The 20,783-nt window shown below is 36.5% G+C and overlaps 1 protein-coding gene across 1 annotated transcript; it reads right to left on the minus strand.

Moving 5' to 3' along the window:
- Positions 1–1,887: 1,887 nt before the first annotated feature.
- On the minus strand, positions 1,888–14,192 carry tmem276b (transmembrane protein 276b). Its single transcript, XM_067400924.1, has 4 exons — positions 13,814–14,192; positions 3,902–4,015; positions 2,394–2,531; positions 1,888–2,138 (listed from the first exon to the last, which is right to left on the minus strand). Exons 1-4 carry the CDS (start codon positions 14,190–14,192, stop codon positions 1,888–1,890), a joined length of 882 nt encoding a protein of 293 aa, XP_067257025.1.
- Between the last annotated feature and the right edge of the window lie 6,591 nt (positions 14,193–20,783).

Here is a 20,783-nt window from a genome sequence, read left to right on the forward strand (position 1 = left end):
TGCTACTTCAGCTGCCAAAGAAAATGGCAGCATTTGTACAAATGTCTCTCATATCTCCCCAAAAGTGACAAAACACCTGAAGCTGCTTTTATTTTTTTTTTGTACACATTTGTGCTCTTTTTTAATGCTCCGAAACATTCACATTTTCATCTTTTCTAAATGCCATTTATTACTTCTTTGCCAATATGTTTTCAGTCAATACCTGATCTGCAGTTCATCAGAAAGGTCACACTCAATACAACTCTTTCCTATCTACCTAAAGGGATTTGTTCTTTTGGCTTTGTTCATTTTATGTCTATGACATAAATGTTTGTGCCAATCAGCTGTATACAATTAAAGCACAAAACAAGCTTTTCCATAAAAACGACTGGACTCCCCAGTTTCCCCTCAAATGTAATTTACAAACACTTTCCTATTTCCCAAAATACTCACTCGGAATACTTCCACAGCATTTGCCGTCCTTAAACGTCTTATGTTAACTATTGCATTTCCCCATCCCCACCGTGAATATCAACATCAGTACGTTGTGCTCAAGACTTGATCTGGAGTATGTGGAGGTCTGAGACTAGGAATATACATTTGGCAAAGACATGTGAGGCGTTGTTAAATGATTTATGGTAACTGTGCTTTTCACAGTAGCATCCTCAATAAATAATATCCATTGGTGAGAAGAATCAACATGAATTATTCATGATAACGTGGAGACATACTCACTGTTAAAAAAGACATTACTAGATTAAAGCCTCCAGGCTTGTCGGGGTAGTTTAAAATATTGTTTGGTTGGAGTTAATAATGTAATGTAAACATTATAGCTTGTTGCGTCATGTATTGTAGCAAACTAAACACCCCACTCCAGCAATCAATTTAAATTCGCTATACATTACGCTTTCTGTAGACCTCATTTCTCTTTTTGTGACTAAATATAACACTTGCATGTGCATCCAGAGCTTTAATTGTATCTTGACTATTCAACAACATTCAGTCATGGTTGGAAGGTGCTGAGCTCTCGTATAACTCTGATTCTAAGCGTGTTGTGCTCATAACAGCAATAAGGCTTCATAAGAAATGACGTTCAGAAAAACTCCTGCAAACATTTTCAAAATCAAATTAGGTTCACATGCCATTTAGTAATAAATTTGGCCAGATTCCTCAAAACAGCTACCACAGTCCAAGCCAGGTCATCGATCGTTACAATCATAACAAAGAGTGAAAAGGATCCATTTGTATCCTAAGCATAATTTCATACAAATGTAGACCTGAAATCTAGACAAAATGAAGTATTTTTTTTTTTTACAAGTACAGACTCTTTGAGGCCTTGGGAAATGTGCTTCTCAAAGCTTGAATGACAGAAATACTTTTATCTCTCCTTTCTGTTGCTCCGCACTTCATTCTGAGCTTAAACTCCTCCACACCATCAGTCAGCTATAAGAAAACCTGTGGATTTATTTGTTCTCTTGCGGTCTTTGAAAAGATTTCTGTGCAGTTGTGAGATTTTGAAAAGAGCACCATTTTATTATGAATCCTCTTGGAGAGATGACAGTTGCCTCCAGCTCACTTCTCTGTTTTTTGGGTTTTTTTGTTTTTTTTTGTGCCAGAGTGAGACATGTGAGAGGTTGGAAGATGCTCTGTGATCCGTGCATGTGTCTCCATCTTGACTCTCAGCTGTGTCCAGACCATTTACAGATACCTTTTATTCAAACAGATGGTTGCGTTGACAGCGGTGATCAACAAGAGCCCGAAAGCCCCTTGAGTCATATGAAAATGGATAGAGGGATGATCCAGTCAATTTACCGCATGATGATGAATAGGCCAGATTTTTTGTCCTTACGTAGACGCTGTATACATGTTGTGGAAATGTTTCTGCAACATTGCTCCAGAAGTCTCTGCTCACACAGTTCCATTTTCGTGCCTGGACTTGTGGACTGTGGTGCGGGCCAAGGGGCTGCTTAAAGAAGGGGCCAGCGTACATAAGAAACCGGCCAGCAGGGTGAGACCCAGGCCGCCCCAGGCACAGAACATGGACCAGCCGTACCCATGACTGATGTCCTCTGGAAGGCCGTAAAGGTAACGTGGGTAACGGGACAGCTCAAAGTTAATGCCCGCCACACACGTACAAAGGGAGATAATACAGCAGGTTCCTGTCAGAGAGGAAATTACTCGAGATGTATCATCAAACATTCATGAAACACACTTTCCTTTTAGATTACAAATGTAGGATACAAAGAGTTCATGCTTTTGATCTTTTTTCAAAGCACCTTTGAGTATTTACATAATGTTGTGTGAGAAAGCAACCACTAGATGGCGACAAAATTGAGCAGTCAAGTTACATTCCGTCACTTTCTCTCTCTCTCTCTTTCTCTCTGTCTCTCTCACACGCACACAAACACACTTACCGCCCATGAGGAAGAGTAGTCCAGCTACATACTGCATGAGATCATGTTGTTGACAGCATCCAAGAACTCCGATGATCCAGCCAAAAAGGATGATAGAGACAGCCATGCCCACAAAACCTGCTGTCATCCTCCGCAGATCTGCAGCACAAAACACCAACATCAAGCCCCTTTTGTTGCTATTCAGGGCTTGTAAGCATCTAGTGATGAATTACATATATATTATATGTTAAATATTTACATCTGCATTCACATTTTTTTTATTCATTAAGGACTTATATTTATATATTTATACTACAAAGATAATAATGAAATACATACAAATCATTGGACCAAGAAAGCAGCCAATTCCTACTATACTATTATTATGCCCATTTAAAAAAAAAAATATATATATATATATATATATATATATATATATATGGCCGCACTGGGCCAGGTAAATTATTGATTTAAAATAATAATCCATAATAAAAGATCCATTTTCTATGCTTATTATTTCATATTATTATACCTTATCAAACTCTTTTGTCTATTCACTCATGTAAAAATAGCATTTCTTATTAATATCACAGTTGAAAACAGTTGTGAAAACATTTTATTCAGGATTCTTTGATGAATTTGGAGGTTCAAAATGACAGAATTTGTTTGAAATTGAAATCTTTTTTAACATTATAAATGTCTTTACTGTCACTTTATTTGATCTTTGTTGAATAAAAGTATTTCGGTAACACTTTACAATAAGGTTCATTTGTTAACATTAGTTAATATAACTAACCATGAGCAATATAATTAATTTGTTCATCTTTGTTAACGTTAGTTAATAAAAATACAGCAGTTCATTGTTTGTTCATGTTAGTTCACAGTGCATTAACTAATGCTATCAAATACAACTTTTGATTTTAATAATGTATTAGTACATTTTGAAATTAACATTAACAAAGATTAATAAATGCTAGAAGTACAGTTCATTATTAGTTCATAATGTAGTTAACTAATGAACCTTATTGTAAAGTGTTTCCAGTATTTCTATAAAAAATAAAAAGAGATAGAGGTAAATTATGAAATCTAAATAAGAGGGAAATATTCATTTCAGTGAGCATTCTGTATATTTGTCAGTAGGCTGGCAGGCAATATAAAATGGTTGACCTTTTAGTGAAATAATGAATCTTCTTAAGTGCAAGATCTCTAATCCAGTGACTGAAAGTGTGCTTTCATTTAAACAATATAAGAAGTCTAGCTAGGAGCATTACAAAGGATCATCCATGCATTCGTTCTCCAAATCATTAATTCTCTATAGGGTCACAAGAAAAGTAATATTGCTGAAATTGGAGAAGGATCAGTTACAATTCCTTTATAAGTAAAAAGTGTGTGTACGCATAGTTTCACAAATATTGTCTTTAAACATGCACATCATAGACACAATTGTTTATGCATTAATGAACTGATTAACCCTCAAGGCATGAATTTTGTAAATCTGACACAAGTGAAAAAGCGGCTGTCAGACTCACGCAGGGCATGCCACTCATCTTGTCGGATGGTCTTAGTGATATTGATGGGAAGATTTCGAGGCAGGATTGAAGAGGTGTAATGATACGTCACAGGGGTGCATCTCTGAATCAACCCTATTTGAACAAAACAGTGAATCAAGAACTGTACAAAAGTATTTGCTTTTATGACATTTATAGCAACTGTTTAGGAAAAGCAAATCAGTCCGAGGCTTTAATCTCCCGAGGAACAGCAGGTCTGTTGTGATCATAAAATGCAACAAAGCGGCGCATGGTTGTATTCACTTTAATTAAAGGATTTCCTGGAGAGCAATTAGGCACACATAATCAAATGCACAGGGCCATAAATGTCATAGTTACATTTCAAATTGATTTTATTTTCATGGAAAATTAGAGAACCAGGCTTTCAAAACAAGCCTTCATTTTAACATTTAATAGTATCTGTAAACCTTTCGGTATTTAGGAACACCTGAACTGCAGAAACACCAATCACTCATGTCACTGAAACACAGAGTCACTCTTAGCCCTCTACTGCACACATGTTGATGGCACAAAAAAAAAAAAAAAAATTCCATATCATTTTTTGGTTAATTTGGGAACATTTTATGATAAAAAAAAAAAAAAAAAAAAAAAAATTCCCAACCCCAGAATATTTTTCCGTTGCCTCAGGGCAACGTTGTGCAACAATGGAACAGAGTCATAGAGAAAATTATCATCAAAATCTAAATAAAAAAAAAAAAAAAAAAAAATCAAGAAATCATTAAGTAAAAAGGGAAAAACACTTGAAACATGCATAGGTCTGTATCATGTAGTGTGCTATGCCATATAATGTACTTCATGTAATAAGATTTCATTCCGTACGAAACTCCAAAAAGCCCTTCTTCTCTGCTGTGACATAGTGGTGTATGTTACAATTTTCCTGGGTGTTCCTGCACACCCAGGAACCCTGCAACTTCCCTTCTTATAATACATTGCTGCCAATGTGAGGTATTGTCTAAAACCTCCTCGAAAATTACCCCTTATCACACAACGTTGTCCTGAGGCAACGAAAAGAAAAACTGAATTTCTGAACATGCAAAATAAAATAAAAAACTTCATAAAACCTGACAAAAGGCTTCTCTACACCTTCATACACACACACACACACACACACACACACACATATATATTTTTATGTACATTTCATGTCGTTTTAAATAAGATTACTAAAGCAAATAATATTGCCTATAAATAATATTGCCTTATTACCATGTGCTCCTGTGACCATGTGTCAGAACAGGACGTCCCACCTTTAAATGGTGCTTGATATTGACTCCAGCACCTTACTGAACTGTTCTTTGGTACTTTCTAATTGGTTGTTATCATTTAAAGAAAAATTTACTAAGCATAGGGCTAAAGAAAACTTTCCGTTGCCTGAGGGCAACGCTTTGCTGTAGAGGGTTAGGAAGAAAGGTTCTATTTAGAACCAGCAGGGTGATTTAATTTTAAAGAACCATTATGGCAAAAAGTTTCTATGTAAGGAGAAATGTCTTAAATGATTGCATAATACTTTGATGTTTAATGTTTTTTTCCCCCTAGAGATAAAGCATGTCATGAGCTGTTTAATTCCTAAAATGTAATTAAAATTAAAATGAATTAAAACAAAATTAATTAACTAAAACTAAATCCATAAAATGATGATCCCATGGTGGGATTTTAGTCATTCCTAAACAGTAGCATGTGTACCATATTATTTTTATTTAAAAAAAACTGTGAGATAGAGACATGCTTTTGGTTGGCACAGTAAGGTTTTGCGTCATCTTGAATGACGTAAGTGTGTTGTGTGTCAGACAAGTCGTGTGTATAGTGCTGATTGCCTTCCTCCCTGATGAGAATCTTATGAATTCTAAATAGGCAAGTGTGAACCTTTGCACTTTATGAAGCTTAAACAGTCATTTTCATTCATAAGTTTTCCTTATTCTGGACATAAAACAGACTTAATCTGGTAGTAATTCAAATCTTTACAAGAGAAACCTCAAATATAAATCAGATAACATGAAATGTTGTGACTTTCACTGTTTGCTGTATTGGTATACCAATACATTTCAATCCCCACAGGCTATGCAGGGTTTTTCAAGGTACAGTTTGTGTTCTTTTCACCCACATCAGCATTATTTTTAGCTTTCCTCCAGCTAATGATTTGGTCTGGGATTGATTTGCATAAATCAGAGCAGGCATTCATGTTCTATTCATAAGTGTTGCAACATGCATGGTATGGTTTGACACTCTTTCAGTTCTTAAGGTGATGGTGATGAAAAATATGGGGCCTCATTTCTAAAACGTGTAGAATCCGTCTTACATTTGATCTTAAGATCATTTCACAAATGTACGTATACGTGATTCAGAGAATGTGCATACGCCTCTCTTTCAGATGTGAAATTTATATTTTGCAAATTATCTTGAAAATTGTGCACGGCTGATTGGTTTCAGATCTCTGCCTAATAAATGTCATTAACATACAGGTGCATCTCAATAAATTAGAATATCTTGAAAAAGTTATTTTTTTCTGTCATTTAATCCAAAAAGACACCGGACCCAACAATGCAGATGACCTGAAGGCCGCTATCAAAGCAACCTGGGCTTCCATTATTCCTGAGCAGTGCCACAGGCTGATCGCCTCCATGCCACGCCGCATTGATGCAGTAATTCATGCAAAAGGAGGCCCAACCAAGTACTGAGTGCATAGAAATGAACATACTTTTCAGAAGCCTGACATTTCTGTTTAAAATATCCTTTTTTTTTATCTTAAGAAGTATTCTAATTTTTTGAGATAGTGAATTGGTGGGTTTTTGTTAAATGTCAAAAAAGCCAAAATCATCACGATTATAAGAACCAAAGACTTAAAGTACTTCAGTCTGTGTGCACTGAATTTATTTAATACACGAGTTCCACAATTTTTGAGTTGAATTACTGAAATATATATATATATATATATATACAGTGCTCAGCGTCAATGAGTACAACCCCTTTGAAAAGTAACATTTTAAACAATATCTCAATGAACACAAAAACAATTTCCAAAATGTTGACAAGACTAAGTTTAATATAACATCTATTTAACTTATAATATGAAAGTATAAGGTTAATAATATAACTTAGAGTACAAAATTTTCAGTTGTACTCAAATTAGGGTGTTGTAAAACTGAGCACACCCCACTGAAAGTCTCTGGAGCAAAGCTAAATTTTAGACTACAAATGTCTAATTTAACAAGAATTCAACCACAGTTGAGTCTAATTATTCATTACACAGGTGTCCAGCAGACAGTTGACTATAAAAGGGTGTTAAAACCCCTTCCCATTTCATGCTGTCAGCAATGGCACCACATGGAAGAGAAATGTCACCTGAGAAAGAAAATAATTTCTTTACACCAGAAAGGTGAAGGCTACAAGAAGATCAGCAAAGCTTTACTTATCAGTCAGAATACTGTAGCAAAAGTGGTACAAAAATTTAAAAAAGATGGAACTGCAACCATCTCACAGAGATGTCCAGGTCGTCCACGGAAGTTAACACCTTGACAGGAGCGTCTTCTGATGAGAAGGGCTGAAGAAAATCGGCATGCAAGTTCACTGCAGTTATGTAAAGAAGTAGAAAGCCAAACTGGGGTGACTATTTCCCTTGACACAATACGGCGTACACTGCAGAGGAATGGCATGCATGTGTGACATCCATGAAAGAAGCCTCTCCTAAAGATCAGGCACAAAAAAACCCACCTAGAGTTTGCCAGGGCCCATGCTGACAAAGATGAAGAATACTGGAACTCTAGATAAATGTTTTTGGAAGTGATGGCTTCAAAACTGTATGGCATCGCAAAGGTGAGGAATACAAAGGAAAAAGCATGGTGCCTACAGTGAAACATGGTGGTGTCAGTGTCCTTATGTGGGTCTGCATGAGTGCTGCTGGTGTCGGGGAGCTGCATTTCACTGATGGCATCATGAATTCACAGATGTACTGCTCTATACTGAAAGAGAAGATGCTACCATCACTCCGTGCCCTTGGTCGTTGTGCACTTTCTGAAGAAGAACAGGGTGAATGTGATTCAGTGGCTCCTGATCTGAACCCAGTTAAACACCTATAGTGAATTCTGAAGAGACAAGTTGAGCATCACTCTCCATCCAGCATCCAGTCTCTAAAAGAGGTCATTCTTGAAGAATGGAAAAAGATTGATGTTGCAAAATGTCACTAACTTGTTCATTCCATACCTAGAAGTCTTGGTGCTGTCATTAAAAATCATGGAGGCCATACAAACTACTAGATGTAGTAGTTTTTGTTGTGGGGTGTACTCATTTTTGCAGCACCCTAATTTGAGTAAAATGTGTAATCTAAGTTATATTATTAAACTTACTTTCATGTTATAAGTTAAAAATATGTTATATTAAACTTAGTCTTGGCAACATTTTGGAAATTGTTTTTATGTTCATTGAGATATTGTTTAAAATGTTACTTTTCAAAGGGGGTGTGCTCATTTACGCTGAGCACTGTATATATCCATAAAACATACTTGAGAATGGCGAGCAGCAAGAATTGCTTAGATTTCCAAATACCTGCAGTGCTCTGACTCTCTGCCACAAGGAAAAGTGCATACATCTTCTTAGACCCTGATGTGGCGCTAAGCAATTTTCCACATCAAAGACTGCTTTTATAAAAATGAAGGATTTTAGCATACGCACACTCTAATATTTTGATATTTTGAAGAATGTCGGTAATCAAACAGTTGTGCGGCACCATTAACTTCCACAGTATTTTTTCCCCATACTATGGAAGTCAATGCGGCCCATCAACTGTTTGGTTACCGACATTCTTCAAAATATCATCTTTTTTGTTCAGCAGAAGAAAGAACTTAATACTGATTTGCAACAACTTGAGGGTGAGTAAATGATGACAACATTTTCATTTTTTGGGTGAAATATCCCTTTAAGTAAGATTAAGGGGACAGAAAAATGTGTTTAACTATACATATATTTTAGGTGTGTAGTGGTACATGTATTCGCCCTGAACTGTACGGTACGGACGCCACTGTTCCGTGCATGTAATCAGAGGACGAATACAGTCATAAGCGATACATGCTCCAATCCAGTAGGGGGGCGTGCACGGTAATACAACACTGTTTGCTAACTGCCACAACAGGAAAAAGAGCATAAGAAGAACAATGCATATGCAAATGACTTGAGCGCTTGAAAACAAAGTCTAATAGAATGCATCTTTATGCACTCATGGAAAAGAGATTACTTTGAAAGGCTCACACTCTCAACTGTGCGTGGAACGGACCGGAACGCTGAAAATTAAGTATAAGAGGGTTGGGCTTAAGCTTTGAGCAAATTGTAACACTTCTAATGCACTTGTTTTATTTTTCATTGTTCTGTTTATTTTGTACTTTTATAGCACAAGATGCTTTTCAGTTTTATAGCTGATTATGACCAAATACCTTTTGTTTTTTATCAGACCTGCAAAAAAATATGACCTATGCAGGTCTTATAAGAGTGCATTCTGTTTACTGCTTAGTGCTTAATACACTATAGGAGGCTGTACTGTACCAACTGGGGACTGCCACTGGGTGGAACAAACTGTGATTTGCAAACCTAGGATTGTGGATTTGTTCCTTTGTCCGGCAAAGCTTTAGGGTCCAATTCTCACTATTAACTAGTTACTTATTAGCAAGTATATTACTAGGATATTGGCTGTTTATTAATACTTATAACGCAGATACACTCTAAAAAATGCTGGGTTAAAAATGGACAAAACCCAGCAATTGGGTTGTTTTAACCCAACTGTTGGGTTAAATGTTTGCCCAACCTGCTTGGTAGTTTTATTTAACCCAACTATTGTTTGAAAATGACTATATGGCTGACTTAAAATTAATCTAAAATTAAATTAAAATGTTCATTTATTAAACATATTAATAAATGTTAATTTTCAAGATATTTTGGGTTCATTTTAAGTAAGCAATACTGTAATTTTTAAACAATAGTTGAGTTAAGTAAAACTACCCAGCAGGTTGGGCAAACATTTAACCCAACTGCTGGGTTAAAACAACCCAATCGCTGGGTTTGTCCATTTTCAACCCAACTTGGGTTGTTTTTAACCCAGCAGTGTATTAATGCCTTATTCTACATGACCATATTCTACATCCCATAATCCTACCCAATACCTAAACTTAACAACTACCTTACTAACTATTAATAAGCAGTAATTAGGGGATCATTGAGGCAAAAGTCATGGTTAATAGTTAGCTAATAGTGAGAATTGGACTCTAATCTAAATTGTGACAATTTTTCCTATTGTTCTGAACCGTGACCCCAAAACCAAGGTACTTACCGAACCGTTACTTCAGTGTACCGTTACATCCCTAATATATTTCCAAGTCAACAGTACCAGAAAATGTAAAATGAATGTCAGCAAAGTTCACAGAAGAAATAATGACATTTCTCAAAATTTAAATGAATATTAAAATATGCAAGTTTCTCTTGATGACAGATACAAAGGTTATTTGTGTCAAAGTGAGACTAGAGTTTTCTAACTGATCATTTTGAACTGCTCCTCTTAAAACAGAAGCAAAAGTTTAATTGAATAGAATATGAATATGTATTGTAAGCAAACTTTTAAATCCAAATGGTTAAATTATACAGAATTAAAATGAAACAAAGCTAAATATATGAATACAGCCTTTAATATGCCAAAAATAGACTGAGACCATGTGGTTTTTGTCTGAGACCAAAAACAAAGACCCAGATTCAGACCAGACACTAAGTAATGAGACCCAGACCAAGAGGTCTCCAGACCTACATACAGCATATATGTGCAACCTGAAAAATATTGAGAAACTGCTGTTGAAAGCTAATCTACAATGATATGAATCACGTCTTATTATTTCACATACAGCAGCTGATATATTATTCTGAGAGATTTCATGATGCAGACACTGGCTTTCATCAACATCACTCAATTGAATTACTAAAACACACACACCACAAAGTGGTTCTCATAACCCATCGAAATATGACCACGTCCTGCTGCATCAAAAAGCCTAGTTTAGATGTTCTTTTTCTATCACAATGTGATTTTATTCTGTCATATACAACAAAATAAAAGTGTGAAAAACTGGTTCACTGGATTCTCTGTTGTCAGGAACATGTTGACATACTGTGATAAACATATTGTGGATTAGACAAAATAAGAGATGAGCGGAGGGAGAAGATGTGCTGCCCTTTATAAATTACAATCTTTACAGAAATTACTGTTAAATTCATTCAGCAAAGTGTTTTCTAAGGTACAAAAACACATCGAGTTTGCTGCTATACAGATCTGTGATGAAATGTCGAGTACAGACCCAGTGTGAGCTGAGCAGAAAGCACATGTGTCATGTTTATCATATCTATGTGTCAAATATATTGTGACAGCTTGTTCTATGCCACAATCACAAACAGACACATCAAAGAGCAGGAATCTCTCACAAAGGCACTCTGCACATTCAACTGCTGAAGAAAATGCGTATTCTTGTGCTCTTATTTGTGTAAACAAGGAAAACCGTCTGTGATATCTGATGGAAACTCTACATATTAATTGGTGAACCAAAGTTACAACAAAAGAAACAAAAATCAATACCCTGCAGATAAGATTTTTAGGATACAACTCAAATATGCATATCACATTTTATTAGCTTTTTATATGTATTCTTTCTCAGAATTACTCTCTAAAGAAGCTTGTCTTATCCAATTTATTGAAAATATTTTACATTTGGAGGACACATGGTCTACTATAATAATTAGATTCAATCTGCACTGTTCCAGTTCTGTTTGTTTTGGTAAATTAACAGTGCTATATTTTTAACCATCAACACAAGTGAACCAGATAGAACCAAATATGTTACTTTTGCTCAGGAGAGTATCACCGACAACAAGGAACAATGTTTAGCAGCTTGATCTGAACGCAAAGATTACTGAGTTGACAAGGAATGGTGAATAAACTGCACTATAAATCTGGAAGAAATGTTTTTCTGGGTGTTGGCTCACAGTCTAACTGGAATGGTTGCACACCATCACTACTTCATCATTCATGACATCTACAGAGCCACTTAGGGTGACCTGGGAAAATCAATGAACAAATTATTGATGAAGATATGGTCAAGTGAGCAGCGCTCCTTCTCTTTGCAACCCAGCAAGAGAAATGGCTGCTGTAATAGCTCACACTTAAAGCCTGAACATAACATGGAATGAGATCTTTATCAAAGAAGATGCTGTAAGCCTCTTATTTATTAGATCAGTATTCGTATGATGAGGGAAGTAAAACATAATAACTTAACCCTTTAAGTTTAATCATCTTATGGATATTGTTATCTGATAAACTACATAGTCTAGGCATTCTTTAACATAGTATTAAGTTTTCCAAAACAAATACTTATATTCACTAATACTACACTCTAAAAAATGCTGGGTTAAAAACAACCCAAGTTGGGTTGAAAATGGACAAACCCAGCGATTGGGTTGTCTTAACCCAGCGGTTGGGTTAAATGTTTGCCCAACCTGCTGGGTAATTTTATTTAAACCAACTATTGGCTAGCTTAAAATGAACCCAAAATAGTTGGGAAATTAAAAACCAGATGCAATTAGTGCCAACAATAATAGACAAAAGGTGAATGTTTATTAATAAGCTTTAATATATTATTAATATAAAACTTAATAGTTTATTAATATAAATTTATCAATAAGCAATTTAATAAATGTTTATTTTTTAATAATTATTCATTGAACATTAATAAATGTTCATTTCCAACATACTTTGGGTTAATTTTAATTAAGCAATACAGTAATTTTTAAGCAATAGTTGAGTTAAATAAAACTACCCAGCAGGTTGGGCAAACATTTAACCCTACCGCTGGGTTAAAACAACCCAATTGCTGGGTTTGTCCATTTTCAACCCAACTTGGGTTGTTTTTAACCCAGCATTTTTTAGAGTGTACATTATATGCCACACCTGAACAGTGCATTTCCTTGTCTTTCCTCCTGTAAAGATTTCTCATTTGGTTTTGTTTATTAAGCCAACCCTGAGCATTTAGATCACATAAGATTCAGAATAAATAAAGTTCAACCCATTTTGTCAGAGGATGCTCTGCTGCTGCTTTGGTTTTGTGTACAAGATGCAGCATCAGAGGCAGAGCAGCCTTGAACTTTGCTATTGTCATCACAGAATATATGAAAAGAAAGAAAAAAATTAATTCTTCTTGAAAAAAGAAAATGTGCTTTAGGTTGTTTGGCATAATCGATTCTCAATATATACTTTTAAGTAGTTTTGTTATTAAGTCAGTGTGGTGTAACAAACATGCAGGTTTCAATGTGAGGTTTCCTACTCTAGATTTTCATAGAAATTCTCCTTTATTTCATCTCTTATTTGTCACTGATCCACAATTTATTTTCAATTTCATATTTACATTAATCATTTCGTCATTTAAAAATTACAGCATTGCTATATAAAAACCGTGCAGCATTAAATAGTCTATGTAAATGCACCTTTTCGTGGTAGCCTATATAAGCAGCTTCTGTGTCGCCTTTCCGGATGACACAGGTAGGCTGAATTCAGCACCTCGGATAGCGACAGGGATCAGATTCAGGCCTTCCACATTTCCCCTTTCCTGTCGACATCGTTTTACAACTAAACTTAATAACGTAATTTAATAAAGGAGGTGCCACTTAACGGAGGCTAATGCCACGTAGGTACGGTGACAACGAGAAGAACGAGCCTATCCGAATGGCATTGATAATAGTCAGGCAAAATATTCGCGTGAGATTTACCGCTGATAACGTCCACATCCGTTCACTTATAAACAAAACGGCTTGGACCGAGGCTCTGGTTGTCAAAGCACCTCAACACAGAAAGCAACACACCTTTGTAAATGAGATCCTCGGTCTCCAGGTCAAAACCCTCGCGGTGACACTTTCTCCACAGACCGGAGATGGTGGAGTTGAACTGGCGGCTGCAGTGAGACTCCATGGCCGTCGCTGAAGCCGGAGCGTGGCGCTTCACGCGCGCTTCCGTCGCTTTCCTCTCATAGCCCTTTGGAGGCATCTGGAGAGGCAAGTTGTGATTTGAGATGTAAATGTATCCGGGATCGTTCCGCTTGTTTGCGTAGTTCTTACAGCGTTCGCGGTGCCGCCGGGCATCCGTCTCGTACCAATAATCGGTGCAGATGGCCATAACCAACAAGACCAGAGCGGAAAACGCCAAGAAAAGCCCCGCGCTGGTTAAAATCTTAATGGCGGCCATCTTCTCCGCTCGTTGGAGAGCCCAGACAGACGCGCGGTCCTCCCTCGGCAGCCGTTGTGAAAGGCAAAGCAAGAAAACACGCCGAATCTCTAGCAGCTCTCGGACGCTGACATGACCAGGCTCGACTCCAGCTCGATGCGATCTATTGTTGCAGAGCGCCCGGACAGATGTGCTGCTTTTCCACCATCTATTCTGCTTTTGAGTTAAGGAGAGGGGGAGAGATGGGAAGAGAAGAGGAGAGGAGAGGCGATGCAAGGACCAGTACTGACTCCGAGTGAGTGGTGCTTTGGTGCGAGTGTAATGCTCTCTCTTTCCTCTTGGGCCTCAGCGAACTGAGAAGAGACCAATTAGGTCCATCAGGAACATGAGGAATAGCGACAAACATGAGAGGGTCATTTATTGGTTACAAACTCCAGAATAGCATCACAGATGTGAACAGCTGTTCAAATATTTTTTTCAAGACGATACTGTATCCTTGGAAGTAAATTATTATTATCATTAATTTTTTGCAAGTAGGCTATAAAAAGTAAATACTCACTTAAATCCATCAGATGTTTACTGTAAAAATGATTTAAAAATCAGCATTGAGATAATCACCAGCAATTCTATTAAAATATAAGGTAAACTGAAATTAGAGCAAGCAAACATTTAAGTCATAACCGTACAACAAAAAAGTAGGCTAAAATAAATAAATAATAAGAATTGTGTGTATATACAGTACAGTCCAAAAGTTTGGAACATTAAAAGATTTTTAATGTTTTTAAAAGAAGTTTCGTCTGCTCACCAAGGCTACATTTATTTAATTAAAAATACAGTAAAAAACAGTAATATTGTGAAATATTATTACAATTTAAAATAACTGTGTACTATTTAAATATATTTGACAAAGTAATTTATTCCTGTGATGCAAAGCTGAATTTTCAGCATCATTACTCCAGTCTTCAGTGTCACATGATCCTTCAGAAATCACTCTAATATGCTGATCTGCTGCTCAAGAAACATTTATGATTATTTTCAATGTTGAAAACAGTTGTGTACTTTTTTTTTTCAGGATTCCTTGATGAATAGAAAGTTCAAAAGAACAGCATTTATCTGAAATACAAAGCTTCTGTAGCATTATACACTACCGTTCAAAAGTTTGGGGTCAGTAAGAATTTTTATTTTTATGAAAAGAAATTAAAGAAATGAATACTTTTATTCAGCAAGGATGCATTAAATCAATCAAAAGTGGCAGTAAAGACACTTATAATGTTACAAAAGATTAGATTTCAGATAAACACTGTTCTTTGAACTTTCTATTCATCAAATAATCCTGAAAATAAAAAAATATTGTACACAAATATTTTGTACAGTTGTACACATTAAATGTTTCTTGTGCAGCAGATCAGCATATTAGAATGATTTCTGAAGGATCATGTGACACTGAAGACTGGAGTAATGATGCTGAAAATTCAGCTTTGCCATCACAGGAATAAATTACTTTGTGAAATATATTCAAATAGAAAACAGTTATTTTAAATTGTAATAATATTTCACAATATTACTGTTTTTACTGTATTTTTAATTAAATAAATGTAGCCTTGGTGAGCAGACGAAACTTCTTTTAAAAACATTAAAAATCTTAGTGGTTCCAAACTTTTGGACTGTACTGTATAGGCCTATATATATATATAAGAAATGTCTCTCTTTTTCAGGATACTTTATTTTAAAGATAATTTTGTAAAATCCAAATAAGCTTTATTAAAAAAAGTGTTTACACAAAGTGGTTCATGCTAACAATTATTGCTCATGTACCTGTGCAACAGTTCTAAAGACATAACAGTTTACAGCAGTAGACAAATAAGGTCATAGATACAATAACTAGGGACACTAAAGAGACCTTTCTACTGACTCTGCAAATCACAAGAAGAAAGATGCCAGGGTCTCTGATCACCTGTGTGATTGTGAACATGCCGTTGTCCTGCTGCAGGTGGCATGAGGACTGTAGATGTGGCCAGAGCAATAAACTGCAATGTCTGTAATGTAAGGCGCATAAGACATTTGCGAGTTTGCAAGTGTCTTAGTGGAAGAGTGGAGCAACATCTCACAGCAAGAACTTATTATTCTATTTCTGTTCATGAACTGTAATATATACAGTACTGTGCAAAAGTCTTAGGCACATCAATATTTTCACCCCCCAAAAAAGGTTTTAAGCCAGTTATTTATATATTTTGCTGTAGTGTGTCAATAGGAAATATCCGCTCACATTTCCAAACATTCATTTTGCCATGAATTGTAATAATCCAGTGAGATTTTTAAATACACAATATGACTGATAACAGCCGGTGCTCCACATGGAGATCAGAGCTCTCCATTATCAAATCCGTCTGTGATTACACGAAGAAACATATGAAACTGAGACAAACCAAATCCAGAAGAACTGTGGCTGTGTCTCCAAGAGATTTTAAGAAACCTGCCTGCAAAGCTACCTGAAAAATGATGCCCAAGTGTACCTGGACAAGAGCTGTTGATTTAGTTAATATAGGTTAATTGATAAATAAAATCTATTTATAACAGTATTTTTTAAAAACATCCTCACTTTACAGCATTTTTACCTAAAACTGTGCCTAAAACTTTTCACAGTACTGTATCTTTTCAGGCAGGTTTCTTCAAGCATCTTAGAGACACGGCCACAGTTCTCCTGGATTTAGATTGTCTCAGTTTCATCTGTTTCTTCATGTAATCACAGACAGACTCGATGATGGTGAGATCAGATCACTGTGTGGAGCACGGGCTGTTGTCAGACTCCTTGTGTATTCAAAAATGTCACTGGATTATTACAAATAATGGCAAAATGAATGTTTGGAAATGTGAACGGATATTTGCTATTGACACACTATATCCTCATTGTCGTTATTGATTCCGATTGACACAAGATATAAATAACTGGCTTAAAACCTTTTTTGGGGGGTGAAAATACTGACGTGCCTAAGACTTTTGCACAGTACTGTATATATATATATACATATATATACATATACAAACCCGATTCAAAAAAAGTTGGGACACTGTTCAAATTGGAATAAAAAAGGAATGCAATAATTTACAAATCTCATAAACTTATCTATATTCTATTGTGAATAAAATATAACATATCAAATTTTGAAAGTGAGACATTTTGAAATGATTTCTTGAGAGCTACACATTCCAAAAAAGTTGGGACAGGTAGCAATAAGAGGCCGGAAAAGTTAAATGTACATAATAAGGAACAGCTGGAGGACCAATTTACAACTTATTAGGTCAATTGGCAACATGATTGGGTATAAAAAGAGCCTCTCAGAAGTCAAGATGGTTAGAGGATCACCAATTCCCCCAATGCTGTGGCGAAAAATAGTGGAGCAATATCAGAAAGGAGTTTCTCAGAGAAAAATTGCAAAGAGTTTGAAGTTATCATCATCTACAGTGCAAAATATCATCCAAAGACTCAGAGAATCTGGAACAATCTCTGTGCGTAAGGGTCAAGGCCGGAAAACCATACTGGATGCCCGTGATCTTCGGGCCCTTAGACGGCACTGCATCACATACAGGAATGCTACTGTAATGGAAATCACAACATGGGCTCAGGAATACTTGTCGGTGAACACAATCCACTGTGCCATTCGCCGCTGCTGGCTAAAACTCTATAGGTCAAAAAAGAAGCCATATCTAAACATGATCCAGAAGCACAGGCATTTTCTCTGGGCCAAGGCTCATTTAAAATGGACTGTGTCAAAGTGGAAAACTGTTCTGTGGTAAGACGAATCAAAATTTGAAGTCTTTTTGGAAAATTGGGACGCCATGCCATCCGGACTAAAGAGGACAAGGACAATCCAAGTTGTTATCAGCGCTCAGTTCAGAAGCCTACATCTCTGATGGTATGGGGTTGCATGAGTGTGTGTGGTATGGGCAGCTTACACATCTAGAAAGGCACCATCAATGCTGAAAAGTATATCCAAGTTCTAGAACAACATAGGCTGCGTTCCACTCCAGTTTTAGACATGCACTCGCGAACTTCCCTAAACACTTCCCCTCGGGGGAATCCCTGCCGCCATTTTGAAGTGTGTTCTACTTCGTGAAGTGGACGAGGGAAGTTTACATGGACAGACCCTCGCTCCCTCGATTTTACCCGAGGGAGCGAGTCTACTTCACATGTACACTTCAGGCAGCTCCATAACCCACAATGCAACACGATTATGACGTCACCGCATATCGCGTTTAATTTACCCTACCACAAACAATTCTATGATAAATTAATAATTTTTTTAAACATTTAAAACACACATATACATATAGGATGCTGTATTAAACAAATTTGTAAGGGGAAAAAATAAATAATAAATCAGCTCCATTGCGGATTCCAAGTGATCAAGGGCTTAGGACGTTCCAGTTCAGCCCATTGCAAGGTTCCGCCAGAAGTGGGCACTCGTGCAACGTAAGCAATGACGTACATCCGAGTCAACGAGACCGAGTGAAGTTAGCGAGGGAAGGACATTTAAAAACCGAACTGGAACGCAGCCATATGCTCCCATCCAGATGTCGTCTCTTTCAGGGAAGACATGACAACATGAAAATGCCAGACCACATACTGCATCAATTACAACATCATGTCTGCGTAGAAGAAGGATCCGGGTACTGAAATGGCCAGCCTGCAGTCCAGATCTTTCACCCATAGAAAACATTTGGTACATCATAAAGAGGAAGATGCGACAAAGAAGACCTAAGACAGTTGAGCAACTAGAAGCCTGTATTAGACAAGAATGGGACAACATTCCTATTCCTAAACTTGAGCAAGTTGTCTCAGTCCCCAGATGTTTGCAGACTGTTATAAAAAGAAAAGGGGATGCCACACAGTGGTAAACATGGCCTTGTCCCAACTTTTTTGAGATGTGTTGATGCCATGAATTTTAATTTCAACTTATTTTTCCCTTAAAATGATACATTTTCTCAGTTTAAACATTTGATATGTCATCTATGTTGTATTCTGAATAAAATATTGACATTTGAAACTTCCACATCACTGCATTCTGTTTTTATTCACAATTTGAACAGTGTCACAACTTTTTTGGATCGGGTTTGTATTTTATATATATATATATATATATATATATATATATATATATATATATATATATATATATATATATATATATATGCCTATAATAAAACAGTAAAAGCTGCTGTTAACATTTTTTTTTTTTTTTTTAACAGATTAGCACAATTTCCCTTCTCTTAAATATTGCCAAACAGTGAGCAGAAAATCATTGTCATTTGGGTTTGCTGGAATAAGATGAAATATTAGCACATTGAGAAAGTAAACAAACCTGAACAGAAAACTGCTCAAGGGAAACTCTCAGAATGAAGCAGTGTCCTGCCCACATACAGTAGACTTTGTCCCAACAGCAGTAAATACAACAGTACAAATCTTAACCCATTTGAGAACTGAGAAAGTATTTGTGTTACTATATTAACTACATTTAACGGTACTATATTAAAACATCTATTTAGACTGAAATATCAAATTTGATATACATTTGGCCTTCCACATCACATACAAATGTTGAAATGTTGTCTAACTTTTGCATCTGTCCTTTCAAGACCTAGTTTCTCCCCCACTCTTGTTATTTCAGCATTATTTTACTTCACTGCTCCTCTCCGTCTCTCTGTCTCATTTGCAACATGATCAGGTATACTCTTTTATTAATATACTTGGTGTGAACTGTACCAGCACTAACTTGCCACCTGCCATGGAGGTGGCCCACAGAGAGGAGTTTCAGAAGCGTGGGAGGTTCAGGTCCAGATACAGGAGAATAAATCATGTTAGTACAAGCAGCCACGTTTTAGGAGCCCATCAGAAGCTGTTTTGAAGGACAAGGCATAAAGGCTTTCAAAAAAAAAAAAAAAAAAAAAAAAAAAGAAAAGAAATAAGTGGCAACTCATTGTCTAAAGTTCCAGGCTGTTTCCCACAACTACACTGGACTCTGTCAGGGCAGATGACAAAGGAAGACAACCCACAGGCTAGTCGTTATGGCAACGGTCTCTTGCCAAACAGACTGTGTTGAAATAGGACAAGTGTGAACACAAAATCAATACCACCCCCTGATTCCCATATGACATTTCAGACCCAGACTGTGCAGAAAAATGTGCTTATGGCACGCATCTTGGCATAGCTGACAACGTTGCTGAACTACTATTTTGAACATACACGACTTGGAGCGGCAGGCAATAAAAGCCATTTGTGAGTATGACATCTCGCACTTAAATGCAAAGACCTTGCAGACACAAAATAGACACCAAAGATGTGCAAATAAACTCCACATGGTTGTCAAGCCAAACTGAACAGTAGTGAAAAGTCAAATTTCATGGACAAACATAGCTTGCTAATAATTAAATTTGGTATGGGGATCTATAATGGTAAGGGCAGCCATCTCATGAGAGTCATTAGGCATAATGGTTTCTTCGCATGGGTATGTAACAGCCAAAGAATAGGAGGTAATTTAGCAGGTCATTAGCAACTTATGTGCCCTCATTCAGGAAGGTATTGCATATGCCTGAAAAGACATTCTGACATGTAAA

Source organism: Chanodichthys erythropterus, chromosome 11 (assembly GCF_024489055.1).
Source record: "Chanodichthys erythropterus isolate Z2021 chromosome 11, ASM2448905v1, whole genome shotgun sequence".
Lineage (NCBI taxonomy): Eukaryota > Metazoa > Chordata > Actinopteri > Cypriniformes > Xenocyprididae > Chanodichthys > Chanodichthys erythropterus.